Source organism: Gopherus flavomarginatus, chromosome 8, assembly GCF_025201925.1.
Source record: "Gopherus flavomarginatus isolate rGopFla2 chromosome 8, rGopFla2.mat.asm, whole genome shotgun sequence".
In the NCBI taxonomy this organism is placed as follows: Eukaryota; Metazoa; Chordata; order Testudines; family Testudinidae; genus Gopherus; species Gopherus flavomarginatus.
Window position 1 is genome coordinate 66,351,847 of NC_066624.1, and position 20,306 is coordinate 66,372,152.

At 44.6% G+C, this 20,306-nt stretch overlaps 2 protein-coding genes across 4 annotated transcripts in view; one reads left to right on the forward strand and one right to left on the reverse strand.

The window, feature by feature from the left end:
• Nucleotides 1–301: 301 nt before the first annotated feature.
• On the forward strand, nucleotides 302–12,047 carry LOC127056194 (coagulation factor IX-like). The gene is made up of 7 exons (XM_050963708.1): nucleotides 302–457; nucleotides 2,185–2,209; nucleotides 2,390–2,503; nucleotides 4,136–4,270; nucleotides 4,952–5,787; nucleotides 9,558–9,675; nucleotides 11,470–12,047. Exons 1-7 carry the CDS (start codon nucleotides 302–304, stop codon nucleotides 12,045–12,047), a joined length of 1,962 nt encoding a protein of 653 aa, XP_050819665.1.
• Nucleotides 12,048–16,567: 4,520 nt separating this feature from the next.
• The window catches only part of IWS1 (interacts with SUPT6H, CTD assembly factor 1), a 28,325-nt gene continuing 24,586 nt past the window's right edge, over nucleotides 16,568–20,306 (reverse strand). For 2 of the 3 annotated variants that reach the window (XM_050965262.1, XM_050965264.1), the window contains one exon: nucleotides 16,568–16,967. In XM_050965262.1, the coding sequence (XP_050821219.1) occupies nucleotides 16,836–16,967 (132 nt within the window). In that variant the 3' untranslated portion in view covers nucleotides 16,568–16,835. The other variant, XM_050965263.1, reaches the window with a different exon arrangement.

Genomic DNA, 20,306 nt, shown 5'->3' on the forward strand with positions numbered 1-20,306 from the left:
ATGAACTTTAACCCAACCTCATGAATTTTGAGGCTGGCTCCTTTTAAATGAAGTATTCTTTTAATCCACTGAAATACTATCCAACTGCTCACCACCTAGAGGAATACTGACTCTTTGTTGGGGCATAGACAAACTGAATGAAGTTGTCCTTACGTCTGTTTTGATTTTTTTTAAATTATCTTCTCCACTGCGTTATTTAGCCAAGTTAAAACATAAATTACTAATTTCTGTCCTAAAGATGAAGCTTTGGCTTCCTGTGACAGCATTAATGGTCAGATCCAATTTTGTTTTCATAGTGTTTATGAGAAAAGAAGCAGCACACCAGGTGCTGAAGATCCGTAAACGCGCTAACCGGTTCCTGGAAGAAATTCACCCAGGGAACTTGGAGAGAGAATGCACTGAGGAAACATGCTCCTTCGAGGAGGCAAAGGAGATTTTCCAATCGCAGGAGAAAACGGTGAGGCATTTCACTTCAGAAAAAGCAGCAAGCAAAAGCTGATCAGCTGGGATTGTTCTCACCCAGGATTTTCATTGATATGATTAGGGCTCCGTGTTTGTCACGGAAGTCACAGAGGTAATGTATTCTGTGACTTTCCACGACCTCCTTGACTTCTGCAGTGGCCAGTGTGACTGACTGGAGGGCCGTGCAAGCAGCTGGGTCTGGGGCCAGCTGCTCAGGTGGGCCTGGGGACAGCCACACCAGCCACTGCTGGAGTGGCTCCACAACCAGTCACTTGGGCGGCCCCCCAGCCAGATGCCAGCAGCAGCACAGAAGTAAGGATGGCATGGTATGGTATTGCCACCCTTATTTCTGCGCTACTGCCTGCAGAGCTGGGCCCTCAGTCAGCAGCCGCCACTCTCCGGCTGCCCAGCTCTGAAGGCAGCAGCGCAGAAGTAAGGGTGGCAATACCATGACCCCTGCAGAAATAACCTTGTGACCCCCTGCAACTCCTTTTTGGGTCAGGACTTCCAATTTGAGAAATGCTGGTCTCCCCTGTGAAATCTGTGTAGTACAGGGTAAAAGCACACAAAAGACCAGATTTCACATTGGGGGACCAGATTTCACGGTCCATGACGTTTTTCATGGCTGTGAATTTGGTAGGGCCCTACATACGATAAACCACAAGGCCAAAGGCCACCAGAATGCTAATGGTAGAAAAAATTATAATTTGATCATTATTATTAACTAATTTCAAAAATGTAATTAAGCATAAAACAAACAACCCAGAAAATATGTAACCTTAACAAAAGAGCACAGACAGGCTATGACGTCCTATTCCCCCATTTCTAAGGAACAGGAGTTTTTACTCAGGTTTCTGATGAATTGCAAAGCATCAGATAAGGTGCCAAGAAAGCTGGTTGAAGGCTACTGAAGCATGCCATGAAGGAAATCAAGATTTTCAAAGGCAACGGGTGATTTTTTGGATGTCCCACTTGAGACATGTTGAAGGGTCATTCTCAGTGGGTGGATGTGGAGCACTGTCAGGACATTGAGTCCCTTTAAAGTGCCTGAGGTTGGGACCCAAAACTACTAATCAACTTTGAAAAACATGGCCAATGTCAATACTGTCCTTGCAGATTCTGGAATCCCACCAGTTTACTTCAGATGCAGGGGATTGGGGAGCCCTCACCACCCCAGATGTAGGAAACAATATAAAGGAGGTACAGGATCTGTCAAGACCAGAGATGGGCAAGCTTAGCACTCAACAAAGAGAAGTAGAATTATCTACAACCACTGATTGTGTGGTTACCTGTTAAACTCTTTAATAGAACCTTATTTGAGAGCCCCAGGTGATCAATTAAGAGGCTAGAAGATCAGAAGTTTTGGTCTCTGAACACAGGAATTAGGACGCTTGGCTACTGGCAAGTTAAAAAAGGAAAATCTTTGGGGAAATCCTTATGCCGTTCCATGTTGTATTTTCCAAAGCAAAAGCAAGAAAAATCATCTGTCACACCCTACCTGGTTCGCTACTAGTTTAACCAGTTAACTGTCACTTTGTCCCAGTGGTTAACTGGCTAGCGAAAGAGGCACTCTCAGCAGCTAAGGGTGAACCCACAGCCACAATATAGATTAGTTAAGGAAAAATGCTACAGGGACCATTATCTCCTATTTCCTATAGTCAGCAGATAATGTGTCTTGCCCTATTAACTACTGTTTTCCCCTCTTGTGATTATTTCTTGCAGATGGAGTTTTGGTTTGTTTACAAAGGTAGGAGCAGGGGAGATTTTTTTATCTGTTTCTTATGCTGTTGTTGGTTGCCACGAGGCAGTGTGGAGAGAAGACCCAGACAGAATGCATGTCACCTTCTTCGTGCCAGGCCTTTGTTAAGTCACGGAACTGTATGTGATGCGACAAGGTAGCACAATGTGCGTCTCTTCTTCCAAACAGATTTAAATCCCTGCAAAGAAAATCCCTGTAAGAACGGTGGCGTCTGCAAACTGAAACACTATGATTATTTCTGTATCTGTCCCCCACTGTTTGGAGGAAAGCAGTGTGAAATAGGTGAGTGTGGAAATGCACACAGGCATTCTCTTGAAGAAAGGATAAAGGGTGAAATTCACTCTAGTCACTTGTGCTGGCTATCTGAGCAGGGCTGAATTTCACCTATAAAGAAGCATTATTATTAACGCCATTGGTCTGATTGAGACACAGCTCCTCCGGTGCCCTAATACCACAGAAACATATGCTGTGATCACAGAGCTGCATGGACTGGGGCTCCATTATCTTAGTAATCAGCTTCATCAAATGTATCAGACACGCTAGCCAACACTCAGTGTACAGTACAAACATGGAGGAAAACATATGTGCTAAGTTCATGTTTCATGAACCATTCTAGAACAAAATGGTGGCACTATTGCCTTTTTTTAAAAAAAACCTGATTCTTTCCCCTGTGAAACACCATCTACAGTCTGCAAGAAAGAACACAGCAGGAAATTACTGCCCAGAATAACTAGAAGTGAGAACTAAGAAAAATTACAAGTGACTCTTTCTTTGTCCACCATGATCTCCCAGTGAAGTTTCATTCACTTATATTTGCCAAATGCATCTCATTAGAGCAACGTTGCTATTATTTATTATCTTTTAACATGCACCAATATGTTCAGCACTTCCCAGAAACAAGTGAAGGCATCTTCCCTACCCCTAGGCACTTACAGACTAGCCGCAGAAGGGAGCTAGATAGTACTACTGTAAGCTCTTCAGGGCAGGGCCGGATAAACTCGCCTCGGGCTATTAGATTATGTGGAGCTGCTGGGGTTTTGGAGTGAGGGAGTGGGTTCAGGACTGGGGAGGGGATTCGGGTGAGGGAGGGGTGCAGCTCCAGCTGGGGCAGGTGGGCTCTGGGGTGGGGCCTAGGATGGGAAAGGGTTGGGATGAAGGAGGGGGTGCAGGGTGCAGGCTCTGGCCGGGAGGCGCTTACTTTGGGCGGCTCCTGGTCGGCAGTGCAGCAGGGCTAAGGCAGTATCCCCGCCTGCCCTGACTCCGCATTGCTCTGCTCCCTGAGGTGGCCAGCATGTCCGGTCCCTAGGCAGAGGGTCCAGGCCACTCTGCGCCAATGGAAGCTGTGGAGCCAGTGCTGGGGGCAGCACGCAGAGATTCCCTGAATGCCCTTCGCCTAGGGGCCACAGTGGCACCTTGGTGAGCTGGTGCTTGCGGCTTCAGCCCTGGGGGATGCACCGAGGCCCTGGAGACTTTCCGTGGGCCAGTTGGAAAGAAACATCAGGCCGCATCTGTCCCGCAGGCCTGAGGTGCCCACCTTAGCCTGAGGCTCTGGGCTGCAGCCCCTAAAGCCCCTGCATTAATCCAGCCCTGCCTCTCACTCTGTCAGGATAACACCTGGCACAGTAGGGCCCCACTCCTCTTGCAGTATCTAGATGTTACTGTAATACAAATAATAAATGAGCAAGAGGAGGGAAAGGATTAAGACAGCATGTGTCAAAGTCACACAAATCTTGGCCATTCAGTTAAATTGTGGGATGTGGTTTTACCTCTGTCCTCCAAAGCAGTAGATCAAATAGCCCAGAGATGTATTTCTTCTCTGCCATTGGCTGAGACGCTGCTGCTGCTGAGACACTGATGTGCTACTGGGCCCTTTCCTAACAATAAGCAAAACAATTCAATGTCTTTCCCCTGCAGAGAAGTTTGAATGCTGGTACAAGAATGGCGGCTGCTGGCAGTATTGCCAAGACACTGCACACTCCCTTCATGTGGTGTGCTCCTGTGCGGAGGGTTATGCTCTGGGTGATGACAGGAAGAGGTGCACGCAATCAGGTAATGACTCCAGGATTCTGGGTTACTTAGAGCGAAGAGCAGGACAGGTTGACATCCACTGCCCTTCCCTCTTCATTGGGTTGCCCACTTGCCCTTGGACTGTCACATGCACCAATGAATCTATGGGAAAAACTGGTTGCTGTGATGTAGAATTGAAGTATACTCATTTACCAATGGAAACACCAGCAAGTCTGGAAAATCTGGCTTTTTCTCCACTGTGTTTATTCCACTCCCTTTACTGAAGGCAAACTCTGATCTCGAAGCCCAAATATCCCTCTAGGACTTTCAGGCTCTGCCAACATTATCTCAGCAGAGAGGAATTCCTGGGCAAAGGAAAAGGAGATTAATCTACACTGTGCTATGTAGTGCAGGGAGTACACCGCTGACTCGATGACCAGAAAGGGAGCTTGGGGAGATACCAGACACAGCCGCTCACAGTACAATGAGTAAAAGCACTTGGCATGAGCAATGGGGTTCCTAGAGCCTAGGAACCAGTGGAAGCAATGTGTTTGATCTATCAGGAGTTGATACCCATTGTACGTCTCTTCACTTGCATTTGAATGATGGGAAGGATTAATGGGTGGTCAATGGTTCATCTTCAGACAGCTGAAGAGGAGCAGAATTAGTTTAGGGATCAAAACTTTACACTTAAACCCAAAGGCTGTTTTTCTTATTTTTCAGCTCAGTTTCCCTGTGGGCTGATTAAAAGATCCATGCGTGCTTTGGAGGAAGTTGCCCCTGGGATCAATGGGATGGCAGAGGGGGGCGCCTCTGGGCCCAATGAGTCGGTGGAGGGTGGCACTCCTGGGCTCAACTGGATGGCAGAGGGGGGCACCACCCCTGGGCTCAATGGGTCAGCAGAGGGTGGCACCCCCAGGCTCAATGGGTCAGCAGAGGGGGGCACCCCAAAACTCAATGAGTCAGGGGCGGGGGAGACCCCCAGGCTCAATGGGTTGGCAGAGGGTGGCATCCCCAGGCTCAATGGGTCAGAAGAGGGTGGCACTCCCAGGCTCAATGAGTCAGCAGAGGGTGGCACCCCCAGGCTCAATGGGTTGGCAGAGGGGGGCACCCCAAAACTCAATGAGTCAGGGGAGGGGGAGACCCCCAGGCTTAATGGGTTGGCAGAGGGTGGCATCCCCAGGCTCAATGGGTCGGAAGAGGGTGGCACCCCCAGGCTCAATGAGTCAGCAGAGGGGGGCATCCCCAGGCTCAATGGGTCGGCAGAGTGGGGCACCCCCAAGCTCAATGAGTCAGCAGACTCTGCCGACCTTGGGCTTAGTGGGATGACAGAGGGGGGCACCCCCGGGTTCAATGGGTCGGTGAAGGGGGGCACCCCTGAACTCAATACGTCGGCAGAGGGGCAGAATGTGCACGACGGTCTCAATCAGACCGAAGCTGAAGGAAACCTGACAGATGAAGATCTACACAGCTGGACAAATGTCTACCAAACTGCAGAGCACGATGATACCAGGATCGTTGGGGGATCTTTCTGCCATCGTGGCCATTGTCCCTGGCAGGTAACATTTCTTTTGCATATTGAGTCATGAACACGGCATCTCCCTCCCTTATCACTGCTCACTCTGTGCCACAGCCAGGACCTCATTGGGGTGTTGCCAAGTATCCCTGTTCAGGGCCACACAGAACCACGTAGATCCTCAGTGTATCTCTGAAGCTTCTTTTTCGGTGGCCCACACTGTAGTTACAGTAACTCCTCACTTAACGTTGTAGTTATGTTCCCGAAACATGCAACTTTAAGTGAAATGATTAAGTGAATCCAATTTCCCCATAAGAATTAATCTAAAGGGGTTGGGGGGTAAGTTGCAGGGAAATTTTTTTTTGCCAGATAAAAGACATTATATACATATACAACATAAGTTTTAAACAATTTTAAACAAACAGTTTAATACTGTACACAGCAATGAATGATTGTGAAGCTTGGTTGAGGTGGTGCAGTAAGAGGGTGGAATATTTCCCAGGGAATGCCTTGCTGCTAAATGATGAACTAGCACTCAGCTGAGCCCTCAAGGGTTAATACGCTGTTGTTAAAGTAGCCTCACACCCTACAAGGCAGCATGGACTGAGGCAGGAGGGAGGAAACACAATAGATGCAGGTCAGTAGCTGCAAACACTTCCCTGCAAAAACTGAACATGATGATGAGCCTATCATACTACCCAGCTGGGGCACACCACTCCCTCCTCCTGACAGCACATGCACAGGTGCTGACTTTCCAAAGCACTGGGGAGGTGCATACATAAGTGAGAGAGTGAGATGTGTATTGCCCCTTTAAGTACAGTGACCCCATTTCAAGTACGTTGCCCTTTTAAGCAGATCAGCTAGTTCTGACTGGAAGAACCAGTTTCCAGCAAGCTCCCTCCGTTCTGTCCCCGAGCCCTGTCCCCCTCCTCCACGTTGTGGAGTGGGGGGTATGAAGTGGGGGGCAGGAGCAGGGGACATCCTGATATCAGCAAACCTCTCTTTCCCTCCCCCAGCAAGCAGGAAGCTCCAGGGAGCAGTTCCAAGGCAGAGGGCAGGGCAGGAGCAGCACAGCAGTGGGGGGTGGGCATCTGAACTGCTGCTGGGCAGCTGCCAAGCCACATACCTTACAGGGAATTTAGGAGAGCTGATGGGGGGAGGCTGCCAGCCCCTTTGTTCTAATCCCCACAAGGAGGGGCTGCTTTTCCAGATACTCCTACAAGCAGTGGACAAAGCAGGCAGCTGCCAAACGACATTAGAAGGGAGCATTGCACAACTTTAAATGAGCCTGTTCCCTAATAGATCAGCCAAGTAACAACGTTAACCAGGACAACGTTAAGTGAGGAGTTACTGTACCTCATTCATTGGTGTACATGGGATCCTAAATATAGTCCATCTTATAGCTCCTCTTCTTGCAGCACAGCCAACCAGTCATTGTCAGTCTCCAACATGTCCTTCACCTTAGTTTACTTACTTACCCAATGGTCAGTGGCAAATATTTTCATGAATCACTGTTCAGATTTTAACTTCTGCATCATCTGCTTGGTATGTGGCTGTGTTTCTGCTCCATGCATCCTGCCTGATAGGATCATGGTTTCGAATACCGTCTCTCCTCAGCAGAAAAGGCACTTACTCTTTAGATACTGAGCTTTTCACAGACCTTTATATTCACTCATGATGCTTCTCTTTATTTCATTTTCCTATCTTATAACAGCATGTGGCAGTGAGCCCAGGGAAAAAGACTCCTAAGCCTTTCCTATGCATTGTGATTTTGGCCATATCTGTAATTAAAATGAGTTTGGCCGTCTCCATATTTGTTCTTCATCTGTATTTCTTATTTTACGTGTTTACTGCTTCTAGAACTTTCAGGTGTTTTTGGCAAGGTGACAATGTCATCAGAAGTTCTTCTGGATCCCTCATTATTTTCAGAGCCATAGATTAGTCAAGTGAGTTTCCCGTTGAAGGTGTCCGGCAATACGTTACAGATAAGATGAAGCATTTCATTTAGTATTTCCTTGGCTATCTCTGTACCGCCAACCTGATCTGTTCACCCACTTTGTCAAGCTGAAGTACCTCTCGATTAGTTAGGTACATGTGATTTAACATACTTCCTTCTACTCTCATTTAAGGGCTTCCTCCAGCTCCTATTAAAGCCAATAAAAATTGACTTCAGTAGGAGTCTGATATGGGTTAAAGGTTGCCTAACTCTTTTAGGCTCCTTTGAAAATCCCAGCAAACTAAAGTCATATGATGGTTCATTGATCTATGGGTGAAAAGTTACATCTAAATCAATGCGGGAAGTCCAGAAATTTTGTACTCTCTTCATTAGTTGGTGGTTAAAGATTTTCTTCTGCTTTTAACACTCGATTGACTGTGCTATAGTTAGTGAACTGCAACATATTTGCCTTCTTGTGAAGGCAAATCATTGTTATAGTGGTTTATCTTAACAATATTGTAACTTTGCTTTCTTTTGACCCCTTTGTGAATAATTTCCCTCCCGGGTCTAATACAGAATCCAAGGTAGTGCCATTCCTTGCTTCATTGTTCTTTGCCACTTTTGCGTTCACATTTTACTTTATATTTTAACAGTACAATAACCGAGCGTGAGTCTCGGTTCTTTTACACAGATGTAACTCCAGTGACTTGTGTGACATTACTCCCGTTCCAAAGCACAGTAAAAGAGTTCAGAATCAGGGCTAAAATTTATAAAAATCAAGCTCACAAAAGTCATGAAATACCAAACATTCAGGTTTAATGCTCATCTTTAATCTTGTTCACATATAGCTATGCCTTGAACGTGTAGTACCGCTTTCTTTTAAAGCTTGTTCTCCTTTTTATTTCTTTACAATACTGTATTTAAAAAGGGCATGAAAGTTTGTTGTTTTTCCCCCCAAAAAAGTCATGTCTTCCCCATTGCCTCTTTAATTTTAACTTTAAAAATATGAGGAATATCGAGTCTGGTTTCCCTTCGCTTTGGTGAAGGACTTATTAGCAATTTCAGAGAATGTGTGTTTTGATCTTTCCCAGCCCTTTTAATTAAAGTGTTTATGGTGTTGATTCTTTAGCAAAGTCAGCACTCCATTCAGGGTAGACAACACCTGAACATCTAATATTTAAAAAGAGGGGCCTGGGGAGATATCCGTCCCTCCCCCCTACACACACTTTTACCCTTTACAGCTCACCCTGAAGTCCAATATCATTTTTTCTTGCCCTTTTTTTGGTGTAGTTTGGAGTTCTGGAGACTTGTGAGATGCTGGCTCAGTGGCCCCAATTCCCACTGACTTAAAATTGCAGGTGCTCAAGATCAGTTCCTCTTCATTATTTCTAATACTTCTGTTTCTTGTCTTGGCCCTTAACTTTCGCTCTTCTTGTGCAGCTTCATATACAGCATTTTTTAAACTAGGCACTTTTTGGCAATCATAGTCTCTTGGCGCTGACCTTGCTTACTTTTGTTCTGGCATCTCCCAAAGCTCTGAAGCCAGTACTGGACCTCACATTAGATTTGTTTTCCCTACAAGACTGACATTTCCACTTTGGTTATCGCCTTCTGCTTGAATTTCTGTCTTGGTCTGGTGATTATTCTGCTCTGTTCTTACAATCTTATTACCATTTTCCACATTTACACTCCTTAGACACATCCACCCTAGTGATATCACACTGATTAATTCTGAACACCTGTGTAGTATTTGGGATTTAGCCCTAATCATTTTCATCCTCTGTATCATAAAATTAGTAGTATTTTCTAGGGAACTACTACAGTACATTTAAATAAGTCCTGTTGAGTGTGTTCTTGCTCTTGTTTTTTCACTGTAGGTATTTATCCGAAATAGCAGAGGTTATGGTTTCTGTGGAGGGAGTTTAATCAGCAGCCGCTGGGTGGTCACTGCTGCCCACTGCCTTGAGATTGTTAAGCCACATCATGTTACTGTAGGTGAGTGAACTCGCAACTGGAAAAGTCTCTACATTCCCAGAGACACTATGGAAGCATGAGTCTGCTCTGAAAAGTGACTAGAAAGGCATTGAGGGTGTTACAGTTCCTTGACTCTCGCTGCTCAGTTTATAAATAGAAATAATTTTTTTCTAACTCCCAGCCCTGCAAATGCAGGCTCTGCTGTGACCAAGGTAATGGAACCGGCTAGCAGGAATTGAGTTACTTTCAGCTTCAGGTTTCCGCAAATAGCTTACAGGGCAAACCTGTGATTAACAGTCACTGATAACAAAACAAACCTCAGCCCAAGTTTGGCTGTTTGCAGGGTTTCCTGCAGGACCGTCTAGTGTGTGCACCTAGGGTGACCAGATGTCCCGATTTTATAGGGACAGTCCCGATTTTTGGGTCTTTTTCTTATATTGGCTCCTATTACCCCCCACCCCGTCCCGATTTTTTCCACTTGCTATCTGGTCGTCCTATGTGCGCCTAGTTCCCTCTGAGCAGAACTTGCTAGTTTCTCTTATCGTCTATCATGGTGAAAGTTACAAGTCACATCTGCCTCACTGAATCAGCAGAAGTTACTTAGCAACTGTATGCAGGATTCTAATTTCCTTTACCAGGCATGGGGGAACTGGATGATGAGGAAGAAAATAGTCTGTAGTTGAGGCACTGGACTCAGACAGGTGAGACTTGGGTTTAATTCCCAGCTTTGCCAAAGACTTCTTGGGCAAGTCACTTAATCCAGTGGTTCTCAAACTGTGGGTCGTGATTCTGTTTTAATGGGGTTGCCAGGGCTGGTTTAGACTTGCTGGGGCCTGGAGCTGAAGCCCTAGGTGGTGGGGCTCAGGTTACAGGCCCCTTGCCTGGGGCTGGAGCCCTTGGGCTTTGGCTTTGTGCCCCTCCCTCCCCCCACCCAGGGTAGAGCAGGATCAGGCTTCAGTTCCCCTTCCTGGGGTCGTGTAGTAATTTTTGTTGTTAAAAGGGGGTCACGGTGCAATGAAGTTTGAGAACCCTTGACTTAATCTATGCTGTGCCTCAATTCTTCCTATATAAAATGAGGATAGTACTTCCCTCCCTTACAACGTGTTATATGGATAAATCCACTACTGGTTGTATTAGGAGTCATGAAGATTCCTAATTAGAAGAGCCCTGTATCCCTATGAAGAGTCAAGCCACCGTACTAAGGCTAGTGAGTTTTTCTTCCCTCTTGAATTGGAGTAATGTTTTCTTGGAGAGGAAACTGGTTGCTCTGAATACCTGCAGCACTGGAAACTTTAATCAGTATCTTCTTCTCTTAATCTGTCTATACACATGTAGATGTAAAATAAGATGTGAAATTTCAAAGGACACGTGACTTTCATTATCTACTTCGAGCAGGCTTGTATCTCCATGCAAATTAACAAACAGTCCAGTGTTCATTCTAATAAACCAGCTAGTTCTAGTTCCAACCAGCTTTGAGCCTGTAGTTAAATTGTGGTGGGTGTTTTAAAATGCATTTAAATTCTTCATGAGCATGGTAATGAGGACCCAATAAACTCTCACACTAAATAATTTCAGATAGTTCCCCCCCACACACACACACCCTCTGCTGTGCATAGCTGTTATCATGCCAAATTATAAAGTGGTAGCAATGCTGGCTTTAGACTGTAACCGCCATATTTAGGTTCATGGGTGTTGTAACCTATTTTGATTTAATTTGGGAGGTTAAAGCATTAATCTACTAGCATAGCTGCTTCCCCCATGAAACTCTTACAGAAGGGATTTAGAATTCTTTAACATCTTTGTTTTCAATTGCAGGAGACTTTGACAAACAGCAGAGGGAAGTGAAAGAACAAAAGATTGAAGTGCAACAGAGCTGGATACATCCACACTACGACTCAGATAACTATAATGGTGACATTGCTTTGCTCTACTTGAGCAGCGATGTTGTATTTAATGAGTATGCACTCTCTATTTGCCTTCCAAATCCTAACCTGGCAACCTTGCTGACTGCAGAAGGGACTAGGGGGATGGTGAGTGGATGGGGTTCCACACATCACAGGGGTCCTGGAACACGTTTCCTCATGAAAGTCAAGCTGCCCATAGTAAGCATGGAAACCTGTAGGCAGTCAACAGCAAAGCTCATTACTGATAACATGTTCTGTGCAGGCTATGCTGCCAATGCCCATGATGCTTGTAAAGGAGACAGTGGAGGCCCCTTTGCTGTCTCTTACCACAATACTTGGTACCTTCTAGGGGTAGTCAGTTGGGGTGAGGGCTGTGCTGAAGAGAGGAAATATGGTGCATATACGCGGGTAGCCAACTATGTACCATGGATAAAGGAGGTTGTTGAAAACCTAGCTGATTCAGGAGGATTTTTACCTTCATTAGAATGAGGATCACTTCTAAAACATCAGAAATGCTACCAGTAATAAAACTGGAAATTTTAACTTAAAAAAGTATCTTATTCAATATGAAGCTAAATATAGTCTATTCAGTATTCCTTGTTCTGCTAATAAATGTAATACAGTATTTGCTGCTCCTGAGACTTTTGTAATACAAACCACTGCACTAGAAATGTTGAAAGTGGAGGATTTAACAGCTTTAGGGATTTTGTTGTCTTTATGTTGCCGTGGAAGGAAATAACTTTGTTCTCCAGCTATTCCACTCAATGTGAAAGTACATTAACTGTTAAAAGAATCAGGACGGTTCACTATGCTGACAGTGATATACCTGAGTTAATCACTTTATAGTATGATTGTTATCTGCAATGTGGAGGCTTCAGAATTCATCAAGTTGTCTAATGATAAGACTGAGTTGGAGTTTGAGTGAAGGAAACATGTTAATATCATTTGTTAATTTTATGGTAATCAGGAAAATAAGGTGAAAAACTTTAAATATCCATTTTATTCTAAAGAAAGTTGGAACTTAATGTAGCAGCAGCAGTAACATTCAAAGGCATGGACATTTAACCCAGTAAGAAGGGAGAGGAACAAACAGAATATAGTAACTAGTGGGGAACTATTAGAATTCCCAGTAGCAGCAATTATTCAAACTAACAACGTGCAGTAAAGCAGGTTTAAACATCTTATTGCTCATGTGACGTCCTTTGATTTTTCTTGCAAGGCGTTTAGTGCATTTGACTCTATCTAGCAGCTGGGGCAGTAGTTACCTGCCATGGGTCAGAAACAGAACATATCATCTAGCCAGTTTTCCCTGTTGGTATTTCCCTTTTACACATTCTAGCAAAAAAGAGGTAAGGGTATGCCTACACTACGAAATTAGGTTGATTTAATACAAGCTGATTTTTAGAAACCGATTTTATACAGTTGATTGTGTATGTCCACATTAAGCGCATTAAGTCGGTGGTGTGCGTCCTCACTACCGTGGCTAGCATCGACTTACAGAGCATTGCACTGTGGTAGCTGTCCCACAGTTCCCTCAGTCTCCGCTGGCCATTGAAATTCTGGGTTAAGCGCCCAATGCCTGATGGGGCAAAAACATTGTTGCGGTTGGTTTTGTGTACATGTCGTCAGTCAACCCTCCCTCCGTGAAAATCGTTTTGCACCTTTTTTCCTGGGTTACCCATGTAGCTGCCATACCATGGCAAGCATGGAGCCCGCTCAGCTCACCGTCACCGTACACGTCCTGGGTGCTGCTGGCAGACGCAGTACAGCATGGCTACACAGCAGCAGTTCCTTGCCTTCATGGCAGATGGTGCAGTAGGACTGATAGCCATTGTATGTCTCCTGGGTACTCCTGGCAGACCTTGGTGAGGGCGATCGAGGCGCCTGGACAGATATGGCTATTCTCTGCCTACAGCACCGAATGGGAGCCAGAGACTCCAGGTCATTCAAGTTTCACCTAATGGTGATTCAGTCCTGCCTGGAATATCATGCAAGCTGGGGGCTTCTGCCTCAGGCAGCACTGTGCTGTCGCACCTACCCCTTGCTCCCATGGCCCATGAAGCCTGGACAGTAGTAAGGAGCAGTTAAACTACAGGCTGAGCAAGTGCAGAATGCTGACAGACTGTGCCTTTGGATGTTTAAACGCGCTCTGGTGATGTTTGCTGACTAGATCAGACCTCAGTGCAACCAACATTCCCATTGTTATTGCTGCTTGCTGTGTGCACCATAATAGCTGTGAGACTAAGTGGCAGACATTTATGGCAGGGTGGGAGGTTGAGGCAAAGCACCTGGTGTCCCGATTTTGAGCAGTCAGACACCAGGGAGACTAAAAGAGCACAGCAAGGCATGCTGCGCATCAGAGAGGCTTTGAAAACCAGTGTCATGAGACTGGCCAGGCTACGGTGTGACAGTTGTGTGTGTTTCTCTTTGATGCAAACCCACCTCCTTTGTTGATTTTAATTCCCTGTAAGCCAACCACCCTCTCCACTTCAAAATAAAGTAACTATTGTTTTGAAACCATGCATTTTCTTTATTAAAAAAAATCAGATAACAGACAAGGTAGCCCAGGTGGGGTGGGGGGGAGGGGGGATGGACAAGGCCACATTGCTTATTGTAGCCACACTGTCATTCAAACAGTTTGATTTTTAGCCTTCTGTTGCTTGGGCCATTCTCTGGAGTGGAGTGGCTGGGTGCCCAGAGCCTCCCCTCACCCCCACGTTCTTGGGCTTTTGGGTGAGGCAGCTATGGAACATGGGGAGGAGGGGAGGCGGTTATACAGTGGATGCAGCAGGGATCTGTGCTCTTGTTGGATTTCCTGCAGCTCCAACAGACGTTTCATCATGTCCATTTGCTCTCTGATTAGCCTCAGCATCGTGTCCTGCCTCCACTCTTCGCACTCACTCAATTCTTTCCTGGCCTCTGTCACTGAATGCCTCCATGCATTAAGCTGTGCCCTATCAGTGCAGGTGGACTGCATGAGCTTGTAAAAGCAGCAAAGAATCCTGTGGCACCTTATAGACGAACAGACTCCAAAACGTTCTGCTCCAAAATGTCTGTTCGTCTATAAGGTGCCACAGGATTCTTTGCTGCTTTTACAGATCCAGACTAACATGGCTACCCCTCTGATGCATGAGTTTGGAAAACATGTCATCACCTTCTAATCTGTGATAACCTCAGGGACTGAGATGATGCAGGGGAGCATAGAAACATTCTACACTCTACGATTCGGGGGGAACTGCATGGTCACCTGTGTTGCTAAGTGCTGCTGAGTTTGTCATGCTGACCAAACAGGAAATGAAATTCAAAGGTTCCCAGGGCTTTTCCTGTGTACCTGGTTAATGCATTGGAATCCAGAGTGGTAACAATGGAGCACTCTGGGATAGCTCCCGGAGGCCAATACAGTCAATTTGCATCTACACTACCCCCAATTTGACCCAGCAAGGTCAATTTTAGAGCTATGCCTCTTGCTGGGGAAGCACATGAAGTTGATTTTAAGGGTCTTTTAAGTCAACGGAATGGGGTTGGTTGCATGGACACATTTGTATTAAAATCCACCATATGTGGCTAACTTTGACCTAACCTCATAGTGTAGACCAGGGCTAAGAAAGGGAAAAATGTATCATTAACCCCATAAAGGCGTTCAAACTCTAGAAACTTTTATGATTCTACAGGATATAATATTCAAGTTAAATGCTTGTTCACAGCAGAGGATGCAAGATTGAGTGAGTTTCATAGACTTGATGGGAGCAGCCGATGGGACAAAAAAAAAATTAGACAAGAGCTCTTTTATTGTGAAAATTTACATGCCGTATACAATTGATTTTTGCTGTCAGACATGAAATAGTGGTGAACAAACTTCTCACATCAGGCCTTTATTTTTCATGACCATGATCCAAGCTCAGTTTCAGAGGGAACAAACTGGAAGAGGAAGCATCCAGTTGCCTGGAGTTCTAATTTTTTCCAGCAGAAGCCATAGCATGCTAAGTGCTTTCCACATCAGTGGTTTGAGCACTGGCCTGCTAAACCCAGGGTTGTGAGTTCAGTCCTTGAGGGGGTGATCCAGGGATTTAGTTAGGGATTGGTCCTGCTTTGAGCAGGGGGTTAGACTAGATAACCTCCTGAGGGCCCTTCTAACCCTGATATTCTATGAAGGCAACAGAACTCTTGCCTCAAGGAACTCACCGTGTATCCATTCTGATTGTAAAGTGTTATGTGCTTACTTGGAAAGATCATTGTTTTTTCACTGAACAGCAAACCTCTTGAAGGGACCAGCATCCTCTCTCTCAGCTCCAGTTTTACAGACACCAAGAACCGTTTCAGAGATAGAGGTACACAATTCCACTCTTTTTTGCAGCAAAGAAGAAATAGCAGCATGATCATCTAGGGGTTTTATGGGCCATTTAGTAAAGAAAATATCCAGCACTTTAAGTCAGGCTGCTTGAGCACCCCTGATATCCTGAAGATTCACCCTTATTGCTCAGTTTTTAAGACAGTGAAAGTAATTGAACTAAGGACAATTTTCTTTAGTTAAGATGACATCATACTTCACACTACTGCTCACCAACTGCAGCTATTTGTTCTGTATCATTCACCCTTAAAGATTTTGCCTTGATCTTTTCTCAGTGATGACTAAATGCTGTGCAATCTTAGGTCAACCAGTCATTTTAGTCACTGGAACTTTCAGCTCTACAAAGCTTCAAATTTTTAGACATGCACACAAGTCTTATCTTCTTGGGGTCTACACCATGAGATGAAAAATTACTAGTGGGAGACAGTCACTGTTTAAGGTGTTTGGAGAGCTGCAGGTGTCAGCTTTGATGTCAAAAGGCAGAATAGGTAATTAAAATAAAATCACTGGCCCCGAAATAAAGGAAAAAACTGAAGAGCTAGATGGTATGAACAGAATTCACAATTACTAAGTGAATGCCTGTTTCTAAACATTAGGTATTTACTGCCTTGTCCCGGCTGTCCCCCCACCCCATCCCGTTGACCAATCAAGAGACACCCCCCAAAAAACAGAAGTATATTTTATTGTCTAAAGTGGGCAGCAGTACAACAAGTATTTGATCTGTACAAAGGACACAACAGAAGAAATTTAAATAGAGTCAGGAGGGGAAAAGTCCCAGGATTCACAATCCTCAGACAACATTTTATATCAGAAGCTGGACAAACGATTTAAAGATACACTAAAAAAACAATGTTAAAAAATTTCAAGGGCTCCAAAGAGTCTATGGGTGCAGATCTCTCAGCAGAGATCAAGGAGTATTCTGTGAAGGGTCACAATGGCATCTTATTGCCTTCAATGCTGATTTTCACTGCATGGGCTGATCTGCTTTTTTTCCTGATATCTGTGAACTTCCGCATCTGTTTGTCCAGTCGACTTACCCCTTTCTTAGAGGTGCCTTGGTACTAAAAAAAAATAAAACTTAAAATTACCACTGAAAAAAACAGAAGCAAGCCCAGAGATTCAAGAAAGATGAAGCATGCATTGTTAAGCCTTCCAGCACTTGTTGCCCTGCAATGAGGGTTCTGATAAAGTTCCAGAAAAATTCCAACAGGTTTTTTGGGACAGAAGAATCCCACAAGTATATGCACTACAAACACACACAGCACACAATAAAAGCTTTCAGAATAAAGAAAATAAAGTGGCCATTTCATTGTCCACATTCTAGCTAAATGCACAATAGTTAGAATAGTTCTTAGAAACTGCATTAAACATAATCTAATGCAGGGGTTCTCATAACAAAATTTTAGGTGGCCTCAGAGTGCGGCCACCAACTCTTGCTGGTGGTCACGTTGACAATTTTTCCTAACATACTTAATTAACTTTAGGAAAAATAAATAAATATGCACATATACATGTCCAAAACTTTGTAAATTTATTTATGTAGGGTTTGTTTTTTCTTTGCAGACTCAATAATACAAATAACGTACAGTTGTCCCTATTCCTTAGTGGACCGATACAGAATAGAAACACAAATAAGGTGCTTTGCCTGTTTTGGTGTTTTTTTTCCTTCTTTAAGACTTGCTAGCTAGTAAGTCTGCTTTTCTGAAAAGTGATATTTGTATAATTCTTAATATCACTTTTCACAGCAGACTGGGGGACAAATTAAATCCTGGATGGGGAGGTAGGTAAGGAGGCAGGAGGGCCAGGGAGGACTGAATGGGGGGTGGAGGAGGCAGTGTGGCTCAGTCCAGGCCTGCAGTCCTGCTGCACAAGTGGGGGCAGCGGAAGCTAGGGGTAACGTGGGGGTGGGGTGGGTGAGAGCCTGGGGCCAGAGCCTGAAACCCTGCAGCTGGGGGACAGTCTGCTGACCACCCACCATCCCAGGGCTGAAGCCCAAAGCCCAAGCTCACCGCTCCCAGGAAGGGGGTGGGGAGGAACGCCCACTGGTCACCTAGCTCCTACAATATTTGTGGCTCCAGGAAGGGGCTGGGAACAACAACTGCTGGTGACCCTGCGGGAGGGGCCGCTGCTTTGCCCCCCACCAACCAGCACCCAGGAGGCTGTGACCACAAGAAAAGTCCCTGGTGGCCACATTTGAGAAATGCTGATCTAGTGCCAGAAGTACATTTCATCACAGCTTCATAAACTGCAGGTTTCCTGGTCCTGGCTGATGTGAGGACATGACCATACTTGGTGATGTTAATTGGTCAACTGAAAGTGATTCTACAGGTCACCGTAATAGGCACCAACAAGACTGGAGAATACTGGGAAATGTAAGTGGAAAGGAGAAAAAATGCCTGAGAAAAACTGGCCACGAAGAATTACTATTACAGGTATGCTTGCATTTCATTTCTGTATTTTGACTATTTGCAACCGGAAGGCTGAGATGCAGCAGTAGGTAAGTTATTTTGCATAGACAAACTGTAAATGTTCTGCAGAACAGTACAACAGACAGACAGCAGGGCCCTTTCAGTCAGTAAGCAATATTTCCTTGAAAAGATGAGTATTCAGACTGTATCCCAACACAACGTGCAATAATAATAAATTCTGGAGACTCAGGGAAAGAAAAGGGTTTGGGAGATCGGATAGAAACATCTCTTCAGCTTTTACTTATTGGGAATCCAAATGGTACCCAGTCCATAATCAGATTCGGATCATTAGTAAGGTAGCAGCTCTCCAACACCTGGATCCAGACAGACATTCTATTCACAATACAGAGAGAAACATGATTCCTGACTGGAATTATATGCAGGGCTTCTCTGCTTTTTCAGTTATTTTCTACAACAATTTAGAAAAATTGAAGCTGAAGAGTGGCAAGGATATTCCAGCATTATTTGCACTCTCTTTTCTAGCCATCAATTTCTGTCATCCCGCTCAAAGAACTGGAATAGAGAAACTAAGTTGTCAAAAGAAATTCTGGTTAATATTTACTACTTGTTCTGTCTCCACCTCAGATTCTCAGCGGAGGAGCAGCCTTCCTCCAGTCCCCAGAAGACTCTTTTGCCTTATACTGTCACTTACTCCTTAAGGCCTTGCAACACAAACAACTTCCTAAGCCAAAAAGGGTTGAAAGGTTTCTTCTTTTAGATCCTGTTCATACTACTAAAAACTCAGCCACAGAGGCTATTATTGAAGTGACAATGAGGTACTAAATTAAAGGCTAAGAATGCTCGTTCTGTGTCATTTCCTAGGTGACTGTTTCAATTAAATTGGAGGCCCTAATTAAAACATAAACATGTTTTACAACGTTACACCTGCTCATCTCAGATTACTCAAAGGTGGCTTCCTTTTTACTTAGTTGCCTACCAAAGATATTTTTATGGGCGCATATTTTAAATAATACCTGCCATCAGGGCATGTGGAAGCTGTAGCGGCAGGATCATGGCAGAAGTTATGTGCTACATCAGATTATTTTCGGAATCAATTTGCACAATTGTAGGTCACAGTACAGACATTACAGAGATTAAAAGAGACGAGCTGCCTATGTGCAGGTTAGTGAATTCACACTACTTCCACTGGATGTGCAGATTGCCAACTGAAGCACATGCACTGTTCATACCTCCCTTAAAAGATACCTCAAACTTGAGGAAGGCAGAGTGTCAGGGCTACAGGGGCATCCTGTTGCCTTCAATGCTGAATTTGATGGCCCGATGCACTTTGCTGAGTCGTTTCTGTTCAGCAAATCGTCTCTTGTGCTTTTCCAAGCGACTAATACCTTTTTTAACACTCCCGGGCTAGGAACAATATCTCAATTAATGAAAGGAAGGAAAAATTATGACAGCAGAATCTAATGATCTCTCTTTCCTCTTACATTTTGTTTGCCATATGAAGATACTGACATCTCTACGAATTAACCTGTACAAGATAAATGGATGAACCAAGGTGGAATGCATGGGCCACATTGAGTGGCAGAATGTTAATACTTACAAAGTGTTTGATTTCTCATAACTCTGGGAAAGCCAACAGGAAGGCCATGATACTAAAACTTGGAAGTGGGTAAGAGGAGTTATAAGTAAGAGACTTCTTTGACTCCAAGATGGTCTAGAGCAATGGGTTTTCAGCCAGAGCCTTAACCTTGATATAAATAGCTTGTTCCTCTGTGTCAGTTATTGATTTTCATTTGATCTTATATGGAGATAAGGAACCATTTAATAGGATTTATAGAGTCCACCAATGAGCAGGACTTGTGGTCCTTAGACTACAATAGACGTAACAGTAAAGTGGTGCCCAAGGGCCAATGGCACCTGAAATAATACAGCAGTGATTAAAGGATCAACTGATTCTCAGTCTTAACCACAGAG